Source organism: Coregonus lavaretus (genome assembly GCF_964263955.1).
Source record: "Coregonus lavaretus genome assembly, chromosome: 1".
NCBI classification, from domain to species: domain Eukaryota; kingdom Metazoa; phylum Chordata; class Actinopteri; order Salmoniformes; family Salmonidae; genus Coregonus; species Coregonus lavaretus.
The window spans coordinates 19,560,393-19,587,105 of NC_139988.1; the positions used below are offsets into that span (position 1 = coordinate 19,560,393).

Sequence of the window (26,713 nt, forward strand, 5' to 3'; positions counted from 1 at the left end):
TCTCTGTTTCTTTCCCTGTTCCCTGTCTTTTTCCTGTTCCCTGTTATTTCCCTGTTCCCTGACTTTTCCCTGTTATTTCCCTGTTCTCTGTTCCCTGTCTTTTCCCTGTTCCTGTCCTGTTCCCTGTCTTTTCCCTATTATTTACCTGTCCTTTCCCTGTTCTTTACAGGTTCCCTGTCTTTTCCCTGTCTTTTCCCTGTCTCTTCCCTGTCTTTTCCCAGTTCCCTGTCTTTTCCCTGTTATTTCCCTGTTCCATGTCTCTTACATGTTCCCTGTCTTTTCCCTGTTCTTTCCAGGTTCCCTGTCTTTTCCCAGTTTACTGTCTTTTACTGTCTTTTCCCAGTTTACTGTCTTTTCCCAGTTTACTGTATTTTCCCAGTTTCCTGTCTTTTCCCTGTTTCCTGTCTTTACCCTGTTCTTTTCCCTTTCTTTTTACCCTGTGCCCTGTCTTTTCCCTGTTATTTCCGTATATTTTCCATGTTCCCCTGTATTTTCCTTGTTCGTTCCCTGTCTTTTTTTCCGGTTCTTAGTCTTTTTCCTGGTTCCTAGTCTTTTTCCCTGTCTTTTCTCTGGGTTTTTTCCCGTTCCCTGTCTTTTTCGCTGTTCCCTGTCATTTTTCCCATTCCCTGTTCTTTCCCTGTTCCCTGTCTTTTTCCTGTTCCCTGTTATTTCTCTGTTCCCTGTCTTTTCCCTGTTCCTGTCCTGTTCCCTGTCTTTTCCCTATTATTTACCTGTCCTTTCCCTGTCTTATCCCTGTTAGTGCCCTGTCTTTTCCCTGTTCCCTGTTTCTTCCCTGTCTTTTCCCAGTTCCCTGTCTTTTCCATGTTATTTCCCTGTTCCATGTCTCTTCCATGTTCCCTGTCTTTTCCCTGTTCTTTCCAGGTTCCCTGTCTTTTCCCTGTTCCCTGTCTTTTCCATGTTCCCTGTCTTTTCCCTGTCTTTTCCCTGTTTACTGTCTTTTCCCTGTTTCCCTGTCTTTTCCCTGTTCCCTGTCTTTTCCCTGTTCCCTGTCTTTACCCTGTTCTTTTCCCTGTCCTTTTTCCCTGTTTCCTGTCTTTTCCCTGTTCTTTCCCTGTGCCCTGTCTTTTCCCTGTTAGTTCCATGTCTTTTCCCTGTTCCCTGTCTTTTCCCTGTTCCCTGTCTTTACCCTGTCTTTACCCTGTTCTTTTCCCTGTCTCTTCCCTATCTTTTCCCAGTTCTTTTTTCCATGTTATTTCCCAGTTCCATGTCTCTTCCATGTTCCCTGTCTTTTCCCTGTTCTTTCCAGGTTCCCTGTCTTTTCCTTATTCCCTGTCTTTTCCATGTTCCCTGTCTTTTCCATGTTCCCTGTCTTTTCCCTTTCTTTTCCCTGTTTACTGTCTTTTTCCCTGTTTTACCGTCTTTCCCTGTTTACTGTCTTTTCCCTGTTTCCTGTCTTTTCCCTGTTTCCTGTCTTTCCCTCTTCCCTGTCTTTTCCCTGTTCCCTGTCCTTTCCCTGTTCCCTGTCTTTACCCTGTTCTTTTCCCTGTCTTTTTTCCCTGTTTCCTGTCTTTTCCCTGTTCTTTCCATGTGCCCTGTCTTTTCCCTGTTCTTTTCCCTGTCTTTCTTCCCTGTTTCCTGTCGCTTCCCTGTTCTTTCCATGTTCCCTGTCTTTTCCTTGTTCGTTCCCTGTCTTTTATTCCGGTTCCTAGTCTTTTTCCTGGTTCCTAGTCTTTTTCCCTGTTAATTCCCTGTCTTTTCCTTGTTATTCCCCTGTCTTTTCTAGGTTCCCTGTCTTTTCCCTGTCTTTTCTAGGTTCTCTTTTTTAGGTTACCTGTCTTTTCCCTGTCTTTTCTAGGTTCCCTGTCTTTTCCCTGTCTTTTCTAGGTTCCCTTGTCTTTTCTAGGTACCCTTGTCTTTTCTAGGTTCCCTTGTCTTTTCCCTGCTCCCGTCTTTCCCTGTTATTTCCCTGTCCTTTCCCTGTCTTTTCCCTGTTCTGTCTTTTCTAGGTTCCCTGTCTTTTCCCTGTTCCCAGTTTTCTTTTCTTTTTCATATTCCGTCTTTTTTCTGTTACCTGTTCTTTCCCGGTCTTTTCCTTGTTATTTCCCTGTACCCTGTTTTTTCCTTTATTATTTCCCTGTGCCTTGTCTTTTCCCTGTTATTTCCCTTGTCTTTTCCCCGTTTTTTCCCCTGTCTTTTCCCCATTTTTTCCCCCTGTCTTTTCCCCGTTTTTTTCCCTGTCTTTTTCCCGTTTTTTTCCCCCGGTCTTTTTCCCGGTTTCTTCCCGGTCTTTTTCCTTCTTTGTTCCTTGTCATTTTCCTTCTTAGTTCCCTGTCTTTTCCCCGTTATTTCCGTATATTTTCCATGTTCCCTGTCTTTTTTCCTGTTCCCTGTCTTTTCCTTGTTATTTCCCTGTCTTTTCTAGGTTCCCTTGTCTTTTCTAGGTTCCCTTGTCTTTTCCCTGTTTCCTGTCTTTCCCTTTTATTTCCCTGTCCTTTCCCTGTCTTTTCCCTGTTCTGTCTTTCCCCTGTTCCCAGTTTTTTTTCTTTTTCATATTCCCTGTCTTTTTTCTTTTTCATATTCCCTGTCTTTTTTCTGTTACCTGTTCTTTCCCGGTCTTTTCCTTGTTATTTCCCTGTTCCTTGTCTTTTCCCTGTTTTTTTCCCCTGTCTTTTCCCCGGTTTTTTCCCTGGTTTTCCCCTGTTTTTTTCTCTGTCTTTCCCCCGGTTTTTTCCCTGTCTTTTTCCCGATTCCCGGTCTTTTTCCCGATTCCCGGTCTTTTTCCCGGTTCCCGGTCTTTTTCCCAGTTCCCGGTCTTGTTCCCGGTCTTTTTCCCGGTTCCCGGTCTTTTTCCCGGTTCCCGGTCTTTTTCTTGGTTTCCGGTCTTTTCCTTCTTATTTCCCTGTTCCCTTTCTTTTCCCTGTTAGTTCCCTGTCTTTTCCCTGTCTTTTCCCTTTTAGTTCCCTGTCTTTTCCCTGTTATTTCCATGTCTTTTCCCGTTTTTTTCCCTGTCTTTTTCCTGGTTTCTTCCCGGTCTTTTTCCTTCTTTGTTCCTTGTCATTTTCCTTCTTAGTTCCCTGTCTTTTCCCTGTTATTTCCGTGTATTTTCCATGTTCCCTGTCTTTTTTCCTGTTCCCTGTCTTTTCCTTGTTATTTCCCTGTCTTTTCTAGGTTCCCTTGTCTTTTCTAGGTTCCCTTGTCTTTTCCCTGTTCCCAGATTTTTTCCCTTTTCACTGTCTTTTCCCTGTTCCCTGTCTTTTCCCTGTTCCCTTTTCCATGTCTTTTCCCTGTTCCTTTCCTGTTCCTTCACTGGTCCCTGTCTTTTCCCTGTTATTTCCCTGTCCTTTCCCTGTCTTTTCCCTGTTCCCTGTCTTTACCCTGTTATTTCCCTGTTCCCTGTTATTTATCTTTTCCTTTTTATTTTCCTGTCCTTTCCCTGTCTTTTCCCTGTTCCGTCTTTTCCCTGTTATTTCCATGTGCCCTGTCTTTTCCCTGTTCCCTGTCTTTTCCCTGTTCTTTCCCTATTCCCTGTCTTATCCCTGTTATTCCTCTGTTTCCTGTTTTTTCCCTGTTCTTTCCAGGTTCCCTGTCTTTTCCCTGTTCCCTGTCTTTACCCTGTTATTTTCCCTGTTCCCTGTCTTTACCCTGTTATTTTCCCTGTTCCCTGTCTTTTCCCTGTTCCGTCTTTTCCCTGTTATTTCCCTGTTCCCTGTCTTTTCCCTGTTCCCTGTCTTTTCCCTGTTCTTTCCCTATTCCCTGTCTTATCCCTGTTATTCCTCTGTTTCCTGTTTTTTCCCTGTTCTTTCCTTGTTCCCTGTATTTTCCCTGTTCCCTGTCTTATCCCTGTTATTTCCATGCTCCCTGTCTTTTCCTTGTTCCTTGTCTTTTCCCTGTTCCCCGTCTTTTCCCTGTCATTTCCCGGTTTCCTGTCTTTTCCCTGTTCCCTGTCTTTTCCCTGTTCCCTGTCTTTTCCCTGTTTCTTGTCTTTTCCCTGTCATTTCCCTGTTCCCTGTCTTTTTCCCTGTTTCCTGTCTTTACCCTGTTATTTTCCCTGTTCCCTGTCTTTTCCCTGTTCCCCGTCTTTTCCCTGTTCCCTGTCTTTACCCTGTTCTTTTCCCTGTCTTATCTCAGTTCCTTGTCTTTTCCCGGTTATTTCCTTGTCTTTTCTAGGTTCCCTGTCTTTTCCCTGTCTTTTCCTTGTTCGTTCCGTGTCTTTTTCCTGGTTCCTAGTCTTTTTCCCGGTTCCCGGTCTTTTCCTTCTTATTTCCCTGTTCCATTTCTTTTCACTGTTATTTCCCTGTTCCCTGTCTTTTCCCTGTTAGTTCCCTGTCTTTTCCCTTTTAGTTCCCTGTCTTTTCCCTGTCTTTTCCCCTGTTCCGTTTTTTCCCTGTTTTGAACCTGTTTCCTGTCTTTTCCCTGTTTCCTGTCTTCTCCCTGTTATTTCCCTGTTCACTGTTATTTCCCTGTTCTCTGTCTTTTCCCAGTTCCCTGTCTTTTCCCTGTTCCCTGTCTTTTCCCTGTTCCCTGTCTTTACCCTGTTCTTTCCCTGTTCCTTGTCTTTTCCCTGTTTTTTTCCTGTTCCCTGTCATTTCCCTGTTCCCTGTTTTTTTCCCTTTTCACTGTCTTTTCCCTGTTCCCTGTCTTTTCCCTGTTCCTTTCCTGTTCCTTCACTGGTCCCTGTCTTTTCCCTGTTATTTCCCTGTCCTTTCCCTGTCTTTTCCCTGTTCCCTGTCTTTACCCTGTTATTTCCCTGTTCCCTGTTATTTATCTTTTCCCTTTTATTTTCCTGTTCGCTGTCTTTTCCCTGTTCTGTCTTTTCCCTGTTATTTCCCTGTGCTCTGTCTTTTCCCTGTTCCCTGTCGTTTCCCTGTTCTTTCCCTATTCCCTGTCTTATCCCTGTTATTCCTCTGTTTCCTGTTTTTTCCCTGTTCTTTCCAGGTTCCCTGTCTTTTCCCTGTTCCCTGTCTTTACCCTGTTATTTTCCCTGTTCCCTGTCTTTACCCTGTTATTTTCCCTGTTCCCTGTCTTTTCCCTGTTCCCTGTCTTTTCCCTGTTATTTCCCTGTTCCCTGTCTTTTCCCTGTTCCCTGTCTTTTCCCTGTTATTTCCCTATTCCCTGTCTTATCCCTGTTATTCCTCTGTTTCCTGTTTTTTCCCTGTTCTTTCCTTGTTCCCTGTCTTTTCCCTGTTCCCTGTATTTTCCCTGTTATTTCCATGCTCCCTGTCTTTTCCTTGTTCCTTGTCTTTTCCCTGTTCCCCGTCTTTTCCCTGTCATTTCCCGGTTTCCTGTCTTTTCCCTGTTCCCTGTCTTTTCCCTGTTCCCTGTCTTTTCCCTGTTTCTTGTCTTTTCCCTGTCATTTCCCTGTTCCCTGTCTTTTTCCCTGTTTCCTGTCTTTACCCTGTTATTTTCCCTGTTCCCTGTCTTTTCCCTGTTCCCCGTCTTTTCCCTGTTCCCTGTCTTTACCCTGTTCTTTTCCCTGTCTTATCTCAGTTCCTTGTCTTTTCCCGGTTATTTCCTTGTCTTTTCTAGGTTCCCTGTCTTTTCCCTGTCTTTTCCTTGTTCGTTCCGTGTCTTTTTCCTGGTTCCTAGTCTTTTTCCCGGTTCCCGGTCTTTTCCTTCTTATTTCCCTGTTCCATTTCTTTTCACTGTTATTTCCCTGTTCCCTGTCTTTTCCCTGTTAGTTCCCTGTCTTTTCCCTTTTAGTTCCCTGTCTTTTCCCTGTCTTTTCCCCTGTTCCGTTTTTTCCCTGTTTTGAACCTGTTTCCTGTCTTTTCCCTGTTTCCTGTCTTCTCCCTGTTATTTCCCTGTTCACTGTTATTTCCCTGTTCTCTGTCTTTTCCCAGTTCCCTGTCTTTTCCCTGTTCCCTGTCTTTTCCCTGTTCCCTGTCTTTACCCTGTTCTTTCCCTGTTCCTTGTCTTTTCCCTGTTTTTTTCCTGTTCCCTGTCATTTCCCTGTTCCCTGTTTTTTTCCCTTTTCACTGTCTTTTCCCTGTTCCCTGTCTTTTCCCTGTTCCTTTCCTGTTCCTTCACTGGTCCCTGTCTTTTCCCTGTTATTTCCCTGTCCTTTCCCTGTCTTTTCCCTGTTCCCTGTCTTTACCCTGTTATTTCCCTGTTCCCTGTTATTTATCTTTTCCCTTTTATTTTCCTGTTCGCTGTCTTTTCCCTGTTCTGTCTTTTCCCTGTTATTTCCCTGTGCTCTGTCTTTTCCCTGTTCCCTGTCGTTTCCCTGTTCTTTCCCTATTCCCTGTCTTATCCCTGTTATTCCTCTGTTTCCTGTTTTTTCCCTGTTCTTTCCAGGTTCCCTGTCTTTTCCCTGTTCCCTGTCTTTACCCTGTTATTTTCCCTGTTCCCTGTCTTTACCCTGTTATTTTCCCTGTTCCCTGTCTTTTCCCTGTTCCCTGTCTTTTCCCTGTTATTTCCCTGTTCCCTGTCTTTTCCCTGTTCCCTGTCTTTTCCCTGTTATTTCCCTATTCCCTGTCTTATCCCTGTTATTCCTCTGTTTCCTGTTTTTTCCCTGTTCTTTCCTTGTTCCCTGTCTTTTCCCTGTTCCCTGTATTTTCCCTGTTATTTCCATGCTCCCTGTCTTTTCCTTGTTCCTTGTCTTTTCCCTGTTCCCCGTCTTTTCCCTGTCATTTCCCGGTTTCCTGTCTTTTCCATGTTCCCTGTCTTTTCCCTGTTCCCTGTCTTTTCCCTGTTTCTTGTCTTTTCCCTGTCATTTCCCTGTTCCCTGTCTTTTCCCTGTTTCCTGTCTTTACCCTGTTATTTTCCCTGTTCCCTGTCTTTTCCCTGTTCCCCGTCTTTTCCCTGTTCCCTGTCTTTACCCTGTTCTTTTCCCTGTCTTATCTCAGTTCCTTGTCTTTTCCCGGTTATTTCCTTGTCTTTTCTAGGTTCCCTGTCTGTTCCCTGTTCCCTGTCTTTATCCTGTTTTTTCCCTGTTCCCTGTCTTTTCCCTGTTTTTTTCCTGTTCCCAGTTTTTTCCCTGTTCTTTCCCTGTTCCCTGTCTTTTCCCTGTTCTTTCCCTCTTCACTGTCTTTTCCCTGTTCCTGTCCTGTGCCTTCCCTGTTAGTGCCCTGTCTTTTCCCTGTTCCCTGTCTTTTCCCTGTTATTTCCCTGCTCCCTGTCTTTTCCCTGTTCCCTGTCTTTACCCTGTTATTTTCCCTGTTCCCTGTCTTTTCCTTGTTCCCTGTAATTTCCCTGTTCCCTGTCCTTTCCCTGTTATTTCCATGTTCCCTGTCTTTTCCCTGTTTCTTGTCTTTTCCCTGTCATTTCCCTGTTCCCTGTCTTATCTCAGTTCCTTGTCTTTTCCCGGTTATTTCCTTGTCTTTTCTAGGTTCCCTGTCTGTTCCCTATTTCCTGTCTTTATCCTGTTTTTTTCCCTGTTCCCTGTCTTTTCCCTGTTTTTTTCCTGTTCCCAGTTTTTTCCCTATTCTTTCCCTGTTCCCTGTCTTTTCCCTGTTCTTTCCCTCTTCACTGTCTTTTCCCTGTTCCTGTCCTGTGCCTTCCCTGTTAGTGCCCTGTCTTTTCCCTGTTCCCTGTCTTTTCCCCGTTCCCTGTCTTTTCCCTGTTATTTCCCTGCTCCCTGTCTTTTCCCTGTCATTTCCCGGTTTCCTGTCTTTTCCCTGTCATTTCCCGGTTTCCTGTCTTTTCCATGTTCCCTGTCTTTTCCATGTTCCCTGTCTTTTCCCTGTTCCCTGTCTTTTCCCTGTTCCCTGTCTTTACCCAGTTTTTTACCCTGTTCCCAGTTTTTTTTCCTGTTCCCTGTTCTTTCCCTTTTCACTGTCTTTTCCCTGTTCCCTGTCTTTACCCTGTTTTTTCCCCTGTTCCTTTTTTACCCTGTTTCCTGTCTTTCCCTGTTTCCTGTCTTTTCCCTGTTATTTCCCTGTTCACTGTTATTTCCCTTTCTTTTCTCTGTTCTCTGTCTTTTCTAGGTCCCTGTCTTTTCCCTGTTCCCTGTTTCTTTTCCATATTCCCTGTCTTTTTTCTGTTCCCTGTTCTTTCCCGGTCTTTTCCTTCTTATTTCCCTGTTCCCTGTCTTTTCCCTGTTAGTTCCCTGTCTTTTCCCTGTTAGTTCCCTGTCTTTTCCCTGTTAGTTCCCTGTCTTTTCCCTGTTAGTTACCTGTCTTTTCCCTGTTAGTTACCTGTCTTATCTCAGTTCCTTGTCTTTTCTAGGTTCCCTGTCTGTATCCAGTTTTTTCCCTGTTCCCTGTCTTTTCCCTGTTCCCTGTTCTTTCCCTCTTCACTGTCTTTTCCCTAATCCTGTCCTGTTCCTTCACTGTTCCCTGTCTTTTCCCTGTTAGTGCCCTGTATTTTCCCTGTTCCCTGTCTTTTCCCAGTTCCCTGTCTTTTCCCAGTTCCCTGTTATTTCCCTGTTCCCTGTCTTTTCCATGTTCCCTGTCTTTTCCCTGTTCTTTCCAGTTTCCCTGTCTTTTCCATGTTCCCTGTCTTTTCCCTGTCTTTTCCCTGTTCCTTTCCTGTTCCTTCCCTGTTCCCTGTCTTTTCCCTGTCCTTTCCCCGTCTTATCCCTGTTAGTGCCTGTCTTTTCCCTGTTCCCTGTCTTTCACCCAGTTTCCTGTTTTTTCCCTGTCTTTTCCCCAGTTTCCTGTCTTTTCCCTGTTCCCTGTCTTTTCCCTGTTATTTCCCTGTTCCCTGTTATTTATATTTTCCCTTTTATTTTCCTGTGCCCTGTCTTTTCCCTGTTCCCTGTCTTTTCCCTGTTATTTCCCTATTCCCTGTCTTATCCCTGTTATTCCTCTGTTTCCTGTTTTTTCCCTGTCTTTTCTTGGTTCCCTGTCTTTTCCCCGTTCCCTGTCTTTTCCCTGTCTTTCCATGTTTCCTGTATTTCCCCTGTACCCTGTTATTTCCCTGTTCTTTCCATGTTCCCTGTCTTTTCCCTGTTCCTTTCCTATTTCTTCCCTGTTCCCTGTCTTTTCCCTATTATTTACCTGTCTTTTCCCTGTTCCCTGTCTTTTCCCTGTTTCCTGTCTTTTCCCTATTATGTCCCTGCTCCCTGTCTTTTCCTTGTTCCCTGTCTCTTCCCTGTTTCTTGTCTTTTCCCTGTCATTTCCCGGTTTCCTGTCTTTTCCCTGTCTTTTCCCTGTTCTTTCCAGGTTCCCTGTCTTTTCCATGTTCCCTGTCTTTTCCCTGTTCCCTGTCTTTACCCTGTTATTTTCCCTGTTCCCTGTCTTTTCCCTGTTTCCTGTCTTTCCCCTGTTTTTTTCCCCTGTTCCCTGTCTTTTCCCTGTTCCCTGTCTTTACCCTGTTATTTTCCCTGTTCCCTGTATTTTCCCTGTTCCCTGTCTTTTCCCTGTTCCCTGTCTTATCCCTGTTTTTTCCCTGTCTTTTATAGGTTCCTTGTCTTTTCCCTGTTCTTTCCCTGTTTCCTGTTTTTTCCCTGTCTTTTATAGGTTCCTTGTCTTTTCCCTGTTCTTTGCCTGTTTCCTGTCTTTTCTTGGTTCCCTGTCTTTTCCCCGTTCCTTGTCTTTTCCATGTTTCCTGTATTTCCCCTGTACCCTGTTATTTCCCTGTCTTTGCCCTGTTCTCTGTTCTTTCCCTGTTCCCTGTCTTTTCCCTGTCTGTTCCCTGTCTATTCCCTGTTATTTCCCTTTTCCCTGTTCCTTTCCTGTTTCTTCCCTGTTCACTGTTATTTCCCTTTATTTTCCCTGTTCTGTCTTTTCTAGGTTCCCTGTCTTTTCCATGTTCCCTGTTTTTTTCCATATTCCCTGTCTTTTTTCTGTTCCCTGTTCTTTCCCGGTCTTTTCCTTCTTATTTCCCTGTTCCCTGTCTTTTCCCTGTTAGTTCCCTGTATTTTCCCTGTTATTTCCCCTGTATTTTCTGTGTTAGTTCCCTGTCTTTTCCCTGTTTCCTGTCTTTTCCCTGTTTCCTGTCTTTTCCCTGTTCTTTCCCTGTCTTTTCCCTGTTAGTTCCCTGTCTTTTCCCTGTTCCTTTCCTGTTCCCTGTCTTTTCCCTATTATTTACCTGTCCTTTCCCCGTCTTTTCCCTGTTCCCCCTCTTTTCCCTGTTAGTTCCCTGTCTTTTCCCTGTCTTTTCCCTGTCCGTTCCCTGTTAGTTCCCTGTCTTTTCCCTGTTCCTTTCATGTTCCTTCCCTGTTCCCTGTCTTTTCCCTATTATTTACCTGTCCTTTCCCTGTCTTTTCCCTGCTCCCTGTCTTTTCCCTGTTCCCTGTTCTTTCCCTTTTCCCTGTCATTTCCCGGTTCCCTGTCTTTTCCCTGTTCCCTGTCTTTTCCCTGTTCCCTGTCTTTTCCCTGTTCTTTCCAGTTTCCCTGTCTTTTCCATGTTCCCTGTCTTTTCCCTGTCTTTTCCCTGTTCCCTTTTCCCTGTTCCCTTCCTGTTCCTTCCCTGTTCCCTGTCTTTTCCCTGTCCTTTCCCTGTCTTATCCCTGTTAGTGCCTGTCTTTTCCCTGTTCCCTGTCTTTCACCCAGTTTCCAGTTTTTTTCCCTGTCTTTTCCCTGTTCCCTGTCCTTTCCCTGTTATTTCCCCGTTCCCTGTTATTTATCTTTTCCCTTTTATTTTCCTGTTCGCTGTATTTTCCCTGTTCCCTGTCATCCCCTGTCTTTTCCTTGTTCCCTGTCTTTCCCCTGTTTTTGCCCTGTCTTTTCCCTGTTCCCTGTCTTTACCCTGTTCTTTTCCCTGTTCCCTGTCTTTTCCCTGTTCCCTGTCTTTATCCTGTTCCCTGTCTTTTCCCTGTTAGTTCCCTTTCTTTACCCTGTTCTTTTCTCATTTCCCTGTCTTTCCCCTGTTCCGTTTTTCCCCTGTTTTGACCCTGTTTCCTGTCTTTTCAGTTTCCTGTCTTTTCCTTCTTATTTCCCAGTTCCCTGTCTTTTCCGTTAGTTCCCTGTTTCTTCCTTGTTAGTTCCCTGTTTCTTCCTTGTTAGTTCCCTGTGTCTTCCTTGTCAGTTCCCTGTCTTTTCCCTGTCAGTTCCCTGTCTTTTCCCTGTCAGTTCCCTGTCTTTTCCCTGTTAGTTCCCTGTCTTTTCCCTGTTAGTTTCCTGTCTTTTCCCTGTTAGGTCCCTGTCTTTTCCCTGTTAGGTCCCTGTCTTTTCCCCGTCTTTTCCCTCTTCCCTTCCCTGTTCCCTGTCTTTTCCATGTTATTTCCCTGTCTTTTCTAGGTTCCCTGTCATTTCCCTGTCGTTTCCCTGTTTCCTGTCTTTTCAGTTTCCTGTCTTTTCCCTTTCTTTTCCGTCTTCCCATGCCTATTCACAGCTGGCGATCAGATTGCTAATTGCTGTACACCTGTTCCCTGTCTTTATCCAGTTTTTTTCCCTGTTCCTTGTCTTTTCCCTGTTTTTTTCCTGTTCCCTGTCATTTCCCTGTTCCCTGTTTTTTTCCCTTTTCACTGTCTTTTCCCTGTTCCTTGTCTTTTCCATGTTCCCTTTTCCATGTCTTTTCCCTGTTCCTTTCCTGTTCCTTCACTGGTCCCTGTCTTTTCCCTGTTATTTCCCTGTCCTTTCCCTGTCTTTTCCCTGTTCCCTGTCTTTACCCTGTTATTTCCCTGTTCCCTGTTATTTATCTTTTCCTTTTTATTTTCCTGTTCACTGTCTTTTCCCTGTTCCGTCTTTTCCCTGTTATTTCCCTGTGCCCTGTCTTTTCCCTGTTCCCTGTCTTTTCCCTGTTCTTTCCCTATTCCCTGTCTTATCCCTGTTATTCCTCTGTTCCCTGTCTTTTCCCTATTATTTACCTGTCCTTTCCCCGTCTTTTCCCTGTTCCCCGTCTTTTCCCTGTTCCCCCTCTTTTCCCTGTTAGTTCCCTGTCTTTTCCCTGTCTTTTCCCTGTCCGTTCCCTGTTAGTTCCCTGTCTTTTCCCTGTTCCTTTCCTGTTCCTTCCCTGTTCCCTGTCTTTTCCCTATTATTTACCTGTCCTTTCCCTGTCTTTTCCCTGCTCCCTGTCTTTTCCCTGTTCCCTGTTCTTTCCCTTTTCCCTGTCATTTCCCGGTTCCCTGTCTTTTCCCTGTTCCCTGTCTTTTCCCTGTTCCTTGTCTTTTCCCTATTCCCTGTCTTTTCCCTGTTCTTTCCAGTTTCCCTGTCTTTTCCATGTTCCCTGTCTTTTCCCTGTCTTTTCCCTGTTCCCTTTTCCCTGTTCCTTTCCTGTTCCTTCCCTGTTCCCTGTCTTTTCCCTGTCCCTTCCCCGTCTTATCCCTGTTAGTGCCTGTCTTTTCCCTGTTCCCTGTCTTTCACCCAGTTTCCAGTTTTTTCCCTGTCTTTTCCCCAGTTTCCTGTCTTTTCCCTGTTCCCTGTCTTTTCCCTGTTATTTCCCCGTTCCCTGTTATTTATCTTTTCCCTTTTATTTTCCTGTTCGCTGTATTTTCCCTGTTCCCTGTCATCCCCTGCCTTTTCCTTGTTCCCTGTCTTTCCCCTGTTTTTACCCTGTCTTTTCCCTGTTCCCTGTCTTTACCCTGTTATTTTCCCTGTTCCCTGTCTTTACCCTGTTCTTTTCCCTGTTCCCTGTCTTTACCCTGTTCTTTTCCCTGTTCCCTGTCTTTTCCCTGTTAGTTCCCTTTCTTTACCCTGTTCTTTTCTCATTTCCCTGTCTTTCCCCTGTTCCGTTTTTCCCCTGTTTTGACCCTGTTTCCTGTCTTTTCAGTTTCCTGCCTTTTCCTTCTTATTTCCCAGTTCCCTGTCTTTTCCGTTAGTTCCCTGTTTCTTCCTTGTTAGTTCCCTGTTTCTTCCTTGTTAGTTCCCTGTGTCTTCCTTGTCAGTTCCCTGTCTTTTCCCTGTCAGTTCCCTGTCTTTTCCCTGTCAGTTCCCTGTCTTTTCCCTGTTAGTTCCCTGTCTTTTCCCTGTTAGTTCCCTGTCTTTTCCCTGTTAGGTCCCTGTCTTTTCCCTGTTAGGTCCCTGTCTTTTCCCCGTCTTTTCCCTCTTCCCTTCCCTGTTCCCTGTCTTTTCCATGTTATTTCCCTGTCTTTTCTAGGTTCCCTGTCATTTCCCTGTCGTTACCCTGTTTCCTGTCTTTTCAGTTTCCTGTCTTTTCCCTTTCTTTTCCGTCTTCCCATGCCTATTCACAGCTGGCGATCAGATTGCTAATTGCTGTACACCTGTTCCCTGTCTTTATCCAGTTTTTTTCCCTGTTCCCTGTCTTTTCCCAGTTTTTTTCCCGTTCCCTGTTTTTTCCCTGTTCTTTCCCTGTTCCCTGTTCTTTCCCTGTTCCCTGTCTTTTCCCTGTTCCCTGTTCTTTCCCTCTTCACTGTATTTTCCCTGTTCCTGTCCTGTTCCTTCCCTGTTCCCTGTCTTTTCCCTATTATTTACCTGTCCTTTTCCTGTCTTATCCCTGTTAGTGCCCTGTCTTTTCCCAGTTCCCTGTCTTTTCCCAGTTCCCTGTCTTTTTCCGAGTTCCCTGTCTTTTCCCTGTTCTTTCCAGGTTCCCTGTCGTTTCCCTGTTTCCTGTCTTTTCCCTTTCTTTTCCGTCTTCCCATGCCTATTCCCTGTTTTTTTCCATGTTATTTCCCTTTCTTTTCTAGGTTCCTTGTCGTTTCCCTGTTTCCTGTCTTTTCCCTTTCTTTTCCGTCTTCCCATGCCTATTCCCTGTTTTTTTCCATGTTATTTCCCTTTATTTTCCAGGTTTCCTGTCGTTTCCCTGTTTCCTGTCTTTTCCCTTTCTTTTCCGTCTTCCCATGCCTATTCCCTGTTTTTTTCCATGTTATTTCCCTTTCTTTTCTAGGTTCCTTGTCGTTTCCCTGTTCCCTGTTATTTCCCAGTCTTTTCCCAGTCTTTTCTATATTTTTCCCTGTTTCCTGTCTTTTCAGTTTCCTGTCTTTTCCGTTATTTCCCTGTCTTTTCCCTGTTAGTTCCCTGTGTCTTCCCCGTCTTTTCCCCGTCTTTTCCCCGTTAGGTCCTTGTCTTTTCCCCGTCTTTTCCCTGTTAGTTCCCTGTCTTTTCCCCTGTTTCCTGTCTTTTCCCTGTCTTTTCCCTCTTCCCTTGCCTGTTCCCTGTCTTTTCCATGTTATTTGCCTGTCTTTTCCCTGTTTCCTGTCTTTTCCCAGTTCCCTGTCTTTTTCAGAGTTCCCTGTCTTTTCCCTGTTCTTTCCAGGTTCCCTGTCGTTTCCCTGTTTCCTGTCTTTTCCCTTTCTTTTCCGTCTTCCCATGCCTATTCCCTGTTTTTTTCCATGTTATTTCCCTTTCTTTTATAGGTTCCTTGTCGTTTCCCTGTTCCCTGTTATTTCCCAGTCTTTTCCCAGTCTTTTCTGTATTTTCCCTGTTTCCTGTCTTTTCAGTTTCCTGTCTTTTCCGTTATTTCCCTGTCTTTTCCCTGTTAGTTCCCTGTGTCTTCCCCGTCTTTTCCCCGTCTTTTCCCCGTTAGGTCCTTGTCTTTTCCCCGTCTTTTCCCTGTTAGTTCCCTGTCTTTTCCCCTGTTTCCTGTCTTTTCCCTGTCTTTTCCCTCTTCCCTTGCCTGTTCCCTGTATTTTCCATGTTATTTGCCTGTCTTTTCCCTGTTTCCTGTCTTTTCCCTGTCTTTTCCCTGTTTCCTGTATTTTCCCTGTTTCCTGTCTTTTCCCTGTTCCCTGTCTTTTCCCTGTTTCCTGTCTTTTCCCTGTCTTTTCCATGTTCCCTGTCTTTTCCCTGTTCCCTGTCTTTTCCCTGTTAGTTCCCTTTCTTTACCCTGTTCTTTTCAAATTTCCCTGTCTTTCCCCTGTTCCGTTTTTTCCCTGTTTTGACCCTGTTTCCTGTCTTTTCCCTGTTTCCTGTCTTTTCAGTTACCTGTCTTTTCCTTCTTATTTCCCAGTTCCCTGTCTTTTCCGTTAGTTCCCGGTTTCTTCCTTGTTAGTTCCCTGTTTCTTCCTTGTTAGTTCCCTGTCTTTTCCTTGTTAGTTCCCTGTCTTTTCCCTGTTAGTTCCCTGTCTTTTCCCTGTTAGGTCCCTGTCTTTTCCCTGTTAGGTCCCTGTCTTTTCCCCGTCTTTTCCCTCTTCCCTTCCCTGTTCCCTGTCTTTTCCATGTTATTTCCCTGTCTTTTCTGGGTTCCCTGTCATTTCCCTGTCGTTTCCCTGTTTCCTGTCTTTTCAGTTTCCTGTCTTTTCCCTTTCTTTTCCGTCTTCCCATGCCTATTCACAGCTGGCGATCAGATTGCTAATTGCTGTACACCTGTTCCCTGTCTTTATCCTGTTTTTTCCCTGTTCCCTGTCTTTTCCCTGTTTTTTTCCCGTTCCCTGTTTTTTCCCTGTTCCCTGTTCTTTCCCTGTTCCCTGTCTTTCCTGTTCCCTGTCTTTTCCCTGTTCCCTGTTCTTTCCCTCTTCACTGTCTTTTCCCTGTTCCTGTCCTGTTCCTTCCCTGTTCCCTGTCTTTTCCCTATTATTTACCTGTCCTTTCCCTGTCTTATCCCTATTAGTGCCCTGTCTTTTCCCAGTTCCCTGTCTTTTCCCAGTTCCCTGTCTTTTCCCAGTTCCCTGTCTTTTTCCCAGTTCCCTGTCTTTTCCCTGTTCTTTCCAAAATAATAATAATAATATGCCATTTAGCAGACGCTTTTATCCAAAGCGACTTACAGTCATGCGTGAATACATTTTTGTGTATGGGTGGTCCCGGGGATCGAACCCACTACCCTGGCGTTACAAGCGCCATGCTCTACCAGCTGAGCTACAGTGGACCAGAGGACCACTTTCCAGGTTCCCTGTCTTTTCCATGTTCCCTGTCTTTTCCCTGTCTTTTCCCTTTTCCATGTCTTTTCCCTGTTCCTTTCCTGTTCCTTCCCTGTTCCCTGTCTTTTCCCTGTTCCCTGTCTTTCACCCAGTTTCCTGTCTTTCACCCAGTTTACTGTCTTTTCTCTGTCTTTTCCCCAGTTTCCTGTCTTTTCCCTGTTCCCTGTCTTTTCCATTATTTCCTTGTCTTTTCCCTGTTAGTTCCCTGTCTTTCCCTGTTAGTTCCCTGTCTTTACCCTGTTCTTTTCCCTGTCTTTTCTCAGTTCCCTCTCTTTCCCCTGTTCCGTTTTTTCCCTGTTTTTACCCTGTTTCCTGTCTTTTCCCTGTTTCCTGTCTTTTCCCTGTTATTTCCCTGTTCACTGTTATTTCCCTTTATTTTTCCTGTGCTCTGTCTTTTCTGGGTTCCCTGTCTTTTCCCTGTTCCCTGTTTTTTTTTCTTCCATATTCCCTGTCTTTTCCATGTTATTTCCCGGTCTTTTCTCTGTCTTTTCCCTGTTTCCTGTCTTTTCAGTTTCCTGTCTTTTCCCTTTCTTTTCTGTCTTCCCTTGCCTGTTCCCTGTCTTTTCCATGTTGTTTCCCTGTCGTTTCCCCTGTCGTTTCCCTGTCGTTTCCCTGTCGTTTCCCTGCTTGTCATTAATACAGAGTGGGCCTAGAGTCATATCTCACACAGACCCAGAGGCTACATGAGTGTGCTGTGTGTGCGTGCGTGTGGGTGTGTTCACCAATTTCTGACTGGAGGAGTTATCAGGGCTCTATTGAGGAAAGCCTTATCATAGCGAAAGGATCATTTCAAAATGGGCAAGTCAAACCTACCAAGGGGTTTAATTCAGGATAATAGGGCGTAGGTGTTTATTTATGAACGTGAGTGTGTCTCAATGCTCTGCATGTGTTTTGAATCATGGTGTAGGGGATACAGTACATCTAGGCTCTGCCCCAAATGGCACCCTTTTCCCTATATAGTGCACTACTTTTGACCAGGGGCCCTGGAATTGGGTGCCATTTGGGACGCACACCTTGTCTTTCTTATGGTTTTGGAATTGTCTGTAAACTAGAGCAAGTAGAAAGCATTGTAGCCTATACATCCGCATTGAATAGAAATGTTTCCTCATACAGAACATTTTGTGCAAATCAGTCTGATTTTGTAGTACAAAATACCAGCATGTGTAGCAGAGTTGTAGACTCGAGTCACATGACATGGACTCCATCTGACCCGTGTCACAAATTTGATGACTTGATCGAAAATAAAATAACTTGAGACTTGACTTGGAGCCTCGGGACTCAACTTTGACTTGAGGCTGATGACTTGTAAATGTAATGACTTGAAATGATCTGGCCAGGTTTTGTAATGTTTTGTCACTCATTTTGTGGCATCTCCGTGGATTACTCACGCAGCCAGAGACAGTAGCCGCAGCATTGCCCTTGTAAAAAACTATAAAAAATTGCAACAGATTAGCTAGTGAAACACACACTCGGCACTCTGATTGCACCAGCAAACTGTCAATCAACACAGGTCGGGTGAGCTGGCGATCAGATTGCTAATTGCTGTACAGCTATAGGATCGGGTGCAGCGTAAATGTCAAATTGTAGGGAGAGAGGATTGCCATAATTAAATATGCAGCTCTAAACATAACTGTTTACTTTGCAAGCTCACCAGCAATGGGGCAACAATTACTAGCATAGGCCTACTGGTATTTTGCTATGTACGCCTAACAATTGCTTGAAATTGATAATTTACTTATGACGCTTGCATTTGGAATTTGTTAAAATGAATTATTACTGTGACGAGGACTCTCTTCATTTGCGCTCTCTGAACTCCTGCCAGTGGAGAGTTTTTTTTCTCTTGCTGAAATGTTTGCGGTTGCTTTCACACGTTTAAATGCATAGGCCCTATGTGGTAAATCTATATTCCATTTAATACTAAAATAATTAATAGCGTTTTATCATTCCATCCGCGTACCGTCTGTTTCATGTTTGATAGGCCTACGACACATTTTCATGTAGACAACGATTTCTTACTTTATAGTGCACATGAACGTTCGCAAGATTAATGAGGTAGAAATTCTGTTTATTTAATTCAATGTATGGTTTCCTTTGTTCATATTTCCCGGGTTATGTCATAGTTCCGTGTGTCTGTGTCCTATGTCTCTGTCATTTTTGTTGTGTGTAATAGGAGCGTACACGTGCCTCAGTGCGCATAGAATGCTTTGGAGTTAGAACGTTGAGTAAGAGAAAATGATTGTTCCATCATGTATGTGTGGTGTTGAAATATCATAAAAAAGAATTACGTCTGATTAAGACGAATGTACCGATGTAACAATGAATGTGGAAATTGCCTTTTACATTGTAGAACCAGTTTATTGGTTGTAATTGACAATTGGGTAATTGTATGGTCCTGGGGGCGTTGTCTCTGGCTGCCATTTTTTCTAACTTAGATAGGTCCCCAGCTCTGATTTTAAAAAGGAAGCCAAGGACGGGAAATTAAAAAATACATGAAGGTGTTTTCTCATCATGGGAGACATCACTGACAATACAATGTCAGATCATCATGGAAATTAATGAGTTCTGAGCTACTAATCTATTATGGATGACCAGGGCTGCTGCTGGTTCAGGCTGTCATTCACTAAATAGACAAAGGCAGGCAGGGTCACTGCTACTTCGTATAACATTATGTAAAATGTGGCATGTCAGAGGTGTGTTCAAATACTAAATTGGTGCTTGATTGAGCTTATATGTTGGAATCAAACCAATAGAAAATAATTCAGAGATCCTGGTTCGAATCCAGGCTCTGTCGTAGCCGGCCGCGACCGGGAGACCCATGGGGCGGCGCACAATTGGCCCAGCGTCGTCCAGGGTAGGGGAGGGTTTGGCCGGCTGGGATTTCCTTGTCCCATCACGCTCTAGCAACTCCTTGTGGCGGGCCAGGCGACTGCAAGCTGACTTCGGTCGCCAATATATATTCATGAGCTTTCCTTGACTGACAGCTTTTTGAAACACCTTTGTCAAGCAACTTGGATGCAGTGTTGCAGTAAAATCCTCTCAAGCTAATTTGGTGATACACAAAGTAACTCAAAAAATGTTGAAATTGCATCAATGATATATACATCTCCTGTTTGACATGTCTCTTGTGATGCATTTCACAGCAGCACTGACGGATGTGTTGAATTGACAACTGGGTCTGAGTTTTGAACGACCCTTTCCCCCCCTTTTGTTCCATGCTGGCTGAAGACCTAGCTAGCCAGTAATTAGCTAACACCAGACACAGATGAAAGGGGAAACATATAAGTATATTTGCCATAGATAAATAGGGTAAACATTTAATTAAATTATAACTTTTTAACAGTGTAGCATTTCATGGCATAAATGCAAACATGGAGAGGGAAAGAACAGGATGGTCCTTCACAACCATCACAGCAGTAAAGAACCCTTCCTGATATGCAAAAAGAAAAGTTACACATCACCCTCAACCTAGTGATGGGGAAACAAAGCTTTCTGAAGCATTGAGCATTTCCAGCCAATTGTGTCAAATAGGTTCATTACTTCTGGCTTTGATCAACACAGTGTACACTAGTGGCACCTGGTGGTCAAACGAATTTAGAACAACCAAATTATTCTAGATGACGTCGTACACGCCGCAGCGTAGCCTTTTTGTCTGCTACCGGAACCAATACCAAACCAATCAGGTGGTTGTTCGACGAAACAAAGCTTTGGACGCCATTGATCATGTGCTTCTGATCAACTGATACAAGCATCAGCACACTGCTTCGAAATAAACTGCTTAGAAATTTTGACTCCTGCCTCGGAGCTCCGGTATCAAGCATAACATCACTACCTCACCCCTGACAAAGAACCTCTCAATAAAAAAGAATTGTTTCGCACGCTGGTCCAGCATGGTCGAGCTCGCTGGTCAAGCTGGTCTGAAAAACCACACCCATCATTAGTTGGTTGAACTTAATGCACCTGTTACTGAAATGGTTGTTCCAGATGGTTTAGCTAGTCACATTTAGAAATATGTCTTACCCTGGCAGTCAATCTGAATGCAGATTGTGGGTGAATAAAAGTTCAAATTGTTGGAAATCCCCACTCAGGCTGGATTCCACTTTGCAAGCCAGCATAATGTGACTTGATGCTGGTTTTGCGGGTGACCAGCATATGCTAGTGACTAGTGTCCAAAACACAGCGAAGCCTGGTCACCAGCGAAAACACAGCTGGTCTATGCTGTTTTTTTCCCAGTGCTTTATATAGGGAATAAGGTGCCGTTTGGGACACAGACTGATTTTAAGTTTAGCCTGGTTACCCCAGACCACTCACACTTACAGCACTCTGATTAAGTTCCAGCGCAGGGCTATCATTTGTGAACTAATCAGAACTTGTTCTCTAACACCATGGATCTGCATGCGTTTGTTAAAGCTGCAATATGTAACTTTTTGGGCGAACCCGACCAAATTCACATAGAAATGTGTGTTTATAGATCTGTCATTCTCATTGAAAGCAAGTCTAAAAAGCGGTAGATCTGTTCTATGTGAGCTATTTCTGTGCTTCCCATTCTTAAGTTTTGTTTTTTGCGTCTTTTACTTTGTTTTGTACACCACCTTCAAACAAATTTCTAAAAATCTGTTTTTGCTTTGTCATTATGGGATATTGTGTGTAGATTGATGGAAAAAAACTATTTAATCAATTTTAGAATAAGTCTGTAACGTAACAAAATGTGGAAAAATGGAAGGGGTCTGAATACTTTCCGAATGCACTGCATATGGCCAATATACCACGGCTAAGGGCTGTGTCCAGGCACTCCGCTTTGCGTCGTGCTTAAGAACAGCCCTTAGCCGTGGTATATTGGCCATATACCACACCCCCTCGGGCGTTATTGCTTAAGTATACTTGCTTGTTTTGTTACATAAACTGAAATTAGGCAAACTATGGCGGAGCGATTTCTGTAGATTTTAACCTGTAGTCTCTCCCAATGTGAGCCTATATTTGTTTGTGTTGTTTAGTCAACTCCCATGATCCTTGTAATGCCGAACACTAGGCATAACCTCAACCATAAAAGTTGGTAAACAGCACTAACACATCTGGGACCAGGCTTTAAATAGACAAATGTTCAATTTTTTCAAAAGGCTCTCCCCTATTAGACAGACAGAGCGAGAGAGAGGGTGTCACTCAATGCCTTTGTTTTGTTGTTGTGCTAGCTACATGACTAGGCTCAAGGCTTCACTGTATCTCTCCTCTCTCTCTTTTTCAGGTGGTGCTTGTCTTTGCCCTCAGCATCGGAGCCCTTGTAATATACTTCATAGATTCCTCTGAGTAAGTATTCCTTTTTACACCACATTACAGCTGTAACCTACAGTATACTTTACAGTTACAGTATATAATGCTTTTTGTTATGATAATCTACCGGAAGCTATTACACTGTGACAACAGAGCTCTACTAAACAATGAGATTATATTTTTGTCAATGGGATCCAAATCTAATCTGGCGAAAGATGTGGTAGAGGTGGACTAGAGGAGGAATGTGGTAATGAGGTTATAACCTGGTTTATAAAGATGCTGTAATATGATATCTGAAACAAAATAGATGCTCCTTACACATATTAAACCTTTTTGATGGCCTGCAAAGTGGATAATACAAATGTAACTGTAGATGTGGCATATTATGGTAGTTATGGTTGTGGTTTCCTGTAAATTCAAAATCACGTATACACACAAAAAGATGAGGGTTCCTCAAGGTTCTTTGGGAAGGGTGATGGTTCTATGTGGAACCAAACTGACTAAAATAACCCTTTGAGCTCTTAAGTGGTTCTTTACAGTTCACAAAAAGGTTCTTTGCTCTTTTAATGATAAATAAAATGTAGAGGAGGCGGCTCATTAGAATATTTTAATAATAATAATAATAATAAGCCATTTAGCAGACGCTTTTATCCAAAGCGACTTACAGTCATGCGTGCATACATTTTTGTGTATGGGTGGTCCCGGGGATTGAACCCACTACCTTGGCGTTACAAGCGCCGTGCTCTACCAGCTGAGCTACAGAGGACCAGGGCAGGGTTTATGCAGAGCTCTATTTGTGCAACCGTGAGTGAGTGCCATTCCAGTTTATTTAATGTGTTGTGCTATATGCCCTTACATATTATAAATGACTTTGGCCATTGACAATGTCTTGTGTCAATTGAGAGCAGTTACTAAATCAGTCAGTGGTTCTTAATTCTCTCCTCAGGGACCCCCAGCTGTTCCAGCGGTAGCTCACTTGATTCAACTTCTCAATTCAAATCACATCAACTTTTATGTCACATGCTTCGTAAGCAATAGGCGTACACTAACAGTCAAATGCTTACTTACAGACCCTTCCCAACAATACAGAGGGTAAAGAGAAATAATAGAAAAATAATAACACGAGGAATAAATACACAATGAGTAACGATAACTTGGCTATATACATGGGGTACCAGTACCGAGTTGATGTGTAGGGGTACAAGGTAATTGAGGTATATATGTACATATACTGTAGGTAGGGATAAAGTGACTAGGCAACAGGATAGATAATAAACAGTAGCAGCAGCAGCGTATGTGATGAGTCAAAATAGTTAGTGCAAAAAGGGTCAATGCAGGTAGTCCGGGTAGCAATTGGTTAAATATTTAACTAACTATTTAGCATTCTTATGGCTTGGGGGTAGAAGCTGTTCAGGGTATTGTTGGTTCAAGACTTGGTTCATCGGTACCGCTTTCCGTGCGGTAGCAGAGAGAACCGTCTATGACTTGGGTGGTTGCAGTTGTAGAAAATGTTTAGGGCCTTCCTCTGACACCGCCTGGTAAAGAGGTCCTGGATGGTAGGGAGCTCGTCCTGGATGTACTGCACTACCATCTGTAGCACCTTGCAGTCGGATGCCGGGCAGTTGCCATACCACAGCCAGTCAAGATGCTCTCAGTGGTGCAGCTGTAGAACATTTTGAGAATCTGAGGGCCCATGTCAAATCTTTTCAGCCTCCTGAGGGTAAGAGGCATTGTCGTGCTCGGTCCTCCATTTCTTGTAGTCCACGATCAGCTCCTTTGTCTTGCTGACGTTGAGGGAGAGGTTGTTGTCCTGGCACCACGCTGCCAGGTCTCTGACCTCCTCCCTATAGGCTGTCTCATCATTGTCGGTGATCAGGCCAACCACCGTTAACACAATAATAACACCTATGGAATTTTAACAATATAATATGGCTGACCAGAATAAAAACCCTGTATGATTCTTCAAAATAAATTTAAAAGATTGAGGATGGTTATATAAAGAATCTTTCTCCCATAAAGGTTTTATAAAGAACCATAAAAAAGGGTTCTATATATCCCCTTCTATAAGGGTTGTAACCATAGCGGAACCCTTTTTTTTGTGCTATATACATCTAAAAAAAAATTATGGTTCTTTATAGAATGTTAGGAAAGGATTCTTTATAGCACCATACAGGTTCCATTTAGAACCTTATGATCATGGTTCTTTATTGAACCTTCAAAAAAGGGTTCTATATTATATAGCACCAAAAAGGGTTCCGCTATGGTAACAAGCCAAAGAACCACTATCTGGTACTATTTAGAACCATAGTTTTTTAGTGTGTACTTTAGTATCGGGATTGTGGGCAATAGGCCAAAATGCACGCACTGGACCTGGGCCTTGTTTCCCACAGACTTCCTAGCATTAAGATCATTGTTAGAACCTTCTTACGATGTATCTTTAGTAGCCGAGGTGTTTCCCAGAGCCTTCGTTAGTAACGTGGTTCTTAAAATCCTTCTCACATCTACACACTAAAAACAAATGGTTTTATATAGTGCCAAATAAGGGTTCTATGGTTTGTAACCATAGCGGAAACCTTTTCTGAAGGTTCTATAAAGAACCATGCTCATAAGGTTCTAAATGGAACCTGTATGGTGCTATAAAGAACACTTTCCTAAGGTTCGATAAATAACAATTAAAAAAGGTTCTACGTATATAGCACAAAAAAAAGGGTTCCGCTATGGTTACAACCCTTTTGGGGGCTATATAGAACCCTTTTTACGATTCTTTATAGACCCTTTATGGAGAATGGTTCTATAAAGAACTTTTCTCAATCTCAAAGGTTCTTTGTAGAACCATACAGGGTTTTTTGTTCAGGTTGAATATTATATTGTTAAAATTCCATAGATTTTATTATTGTATTAACAAGTTAAATCAGGTGTGCTAGTTCTGGAAAGGCTGGGGGTCCCTGAGGAGAGTATTGAGAACTACTGACTTAGTCAATTGACACAAGGCCATACGTGAGTCTTTTACAAGACCCCATCACTGGCCATAGTCATACGTACAGTGCCTTGCAAAAGTGGATGAGGGATACAGGCTAGCTGTCCGCCGCCACAACGATGAGGTTAGCAAGAACCGCCACATCCTCAGCCGGCTAATCCAGTGTGTGAAGTTTTGCGGAGTGTTTGAGTTAGCTTTGCGAGGCAAAGATGAAACTGAGGGCTCCACCAACCCTGGTATTTTTCTTGGACTTGTCAACTTTGTGGCACAATTAGATGAGGTGTTTTATGGAAATGCATATTGTTTATGCAGTGTTGAGGAATGTGAAAGAACACCCTTGATTATTTTTACTGTGATAACTTATTTTGCTTTTGTAAGCCAACACTTTTGAGATCAGTCAATAAATGCTTCTGGTATTGACTTATATGCTGCCCCTGTCTTCATGTTGTTGCTGGACATATCTTTTTTTAAATGTGTGTAGGTCACCTAAATCATCAGAAAAATTGCCCCCCCTGAGAATTTTTTCAGGAGCCGCCACTGAAGAAATATCAGAAACATCCCACGGAGCACCATTAAATCCATTATTAAAAAATTGAAAGAATATGGCACCATAACAAACCTGCCAAGAGAGGGCCGCCCACCAAAACTCACGGACCAGGCAATGAGGGCATTAATCAGAGGCAACAAAGAGACCAAAGATAACCCTGAAGGAGCTGCAAAGCTCTACAGCGGAGATTGGAGTATCTGTCCATAGGACCACTTTAAACCATACTCTCCACAGAGCTGGGTTTTACGGAATAGTGGCCAGAAAAAAGCCATTACTTAAAGAAAAAATAAGCAAACACGTTTGGTGTTCGCCAAAAGGCATGTGGGAGACTCCCCAAACATATGGAAGAAGGTACTCTGGTCAGATGAGACTAAAATTGAGCTTATTGGCCATCAAGGAAAACACTATGTCTGGCGCAAACCCAACACCTCTCATCACCCCGAGAACATCATCCCCACAGTGAAGCATGGTGGTGGCAGCATCATGCTGTGGGGATGTTTTTAATTGGCAGGGACTGGGAAACTGGTCAGAATTGAAGGAATGATGGATGGCGCAAATACAGGGAAATTCTTGAAATTCTGTTTCCGTCTTCCAGAGATTTGAGACTGGGACGGAGGTTCACCTTCCAGCAGGACAATGACCCTAAGCATACTGCTAAAGCAACACTTGAGTGGTTTAAGGGGAAACATTTAAATTTATTGGAATGGCCTAGTCAAAGCCCAGACCTCAATCCAATTGAGAATCTGTGGTATGACTTAAAGATTGCTGTACACCAGCGGAACCCATCCAACTTGAAGGAGCTGGAGCAGTTTTGCCTTGAAGAATGGGCAAAAATCCCAGTGGCTAGATGTGCCAAGCTTATAGAGAGATACCCCAAGAGACTTGCAGCTGTAATTGCTGCAAAAGGTGGCTCTACAAAGTATTAACTTTGGGGGGGTGAATAGTTATGCACGCTCAAGTTCAGTTTTTTTGTCTTGTTTGTTTCACAAAAAAAATTATTTTGCATCTTCAAAGTGGTAGGCATGTTGTGTAAATCAAATGATATAAACCCCCCAAAAAATCCATTTTAATTCCAGGTTGTAAGGCAACAAAATAGGAAAAATGCCAAGGGGGGTAAATACTTTCGCATTCCACTGTAACATGTAATAGCATAACACAACAGATTATATAAACTGGAATGACGCTCTTACTCAGTTGCACAAAAAGAGCTGTGAACAAACCATGCCCCAAAATGTTCTAATAAGCCGCCACACCTTTGGCCCAGAACAGGGCAGCACGACTGGCCCTTAAATGTACACGGAGAGCTAACATTAATGTAAATCTGTAAATCTCATGGCTCAAAGTGGAGGAGAGATTGACTTCATCACTACTTGTTTTTGTAAGAAGTGTTGACATGCTGAATGCACCGAGGTGTCTCTTTTTTAAACTACTAGCAAACAGCTCGGACACCCATGCATACCCCATGCCACCAGAGGTCACTTCACAATCCCCAAGTCAAGAACAGACTATGGGAGGCGCACAGTACTACATTTACATTTACATTTTAGTCATTTAGCAGACGCTCTTATCCAGAGCGACTTACAGTTAGTGAATACATCTTTTTTTTTTATACTGGCCCCCCGTGGGAATCGAACCCACAACCCTGGCGTTGCAAACGCCATGCTCTATCAACTGAGCTACATCCCTGCCGGCCATTCCCTCCCCTACCCTGGACGACGCTGGGCCAATTGTGCGCCGCCCATGAGTCTCCCGGTCGCGGCCGGCTGCGACAGAGCCTGGATTCGAACCAGGATCTCTAGTGGCACAGTTAGCACTGCGATGCAGTGCCTTAGACCACTGCGCCACTCAGGAGTACAGTACTACATAGAGTCGTGGCTACATGGAACTCTATTCCACATCAGGTAACTCATGCAGTAGAATCAGATTTTAAAAAACAGATAAAAATACACCTTATGGAACAGCGGGGACTGTGAAGAGACACACACACAGGCACAGACACACGCTTACACATATACATGATAAGACACGCACTCTACACACACATACAAATGGATTTTGTATTGTAGGTATGTGGTAGTAGAGTAGTTGCCTGAGGGAACACACTTAATGTGTTGTGAAAAGTGTTATGAAATGTAATGTCATGTAATATTTTAAATTGTGTATATAACTGCCTTAATGTTGCTGGACCCCAGGAAATGGGGATCCTTAATATATACAAATACTGAATTATCACTAAAAGAGGAAATAACCCTTTTTTGAACTGCAAAGAACCATTGAAGGGCTCAAAGGGTTCTTTGGGTCAGTATGGTTCCATATAGAACCATCA

General features: G+C 43.5%; 1 protein-coding gene across 1 annotated transcript in view; it reads left to right on the plus strand.

Moving 5' to 3' along the window:
- LOC311127729 (calcium-activated potassium channel subunit alpha-1a-like) overlaps positions 1–26,713 on the plus strand; it is a gene marked incomplete at both ends in the record, with an annotated part of 208,256 nt that overhangs the window by 96,157 nt on the left and 85,386 nt on the right. The window contains 1 exon segment of the mRNA XM_084159598.1: positions 20,838–20,899. Coding sequence (XP_084015724.1) covers positions 20,838–20,899 — 62 coding nt within the window.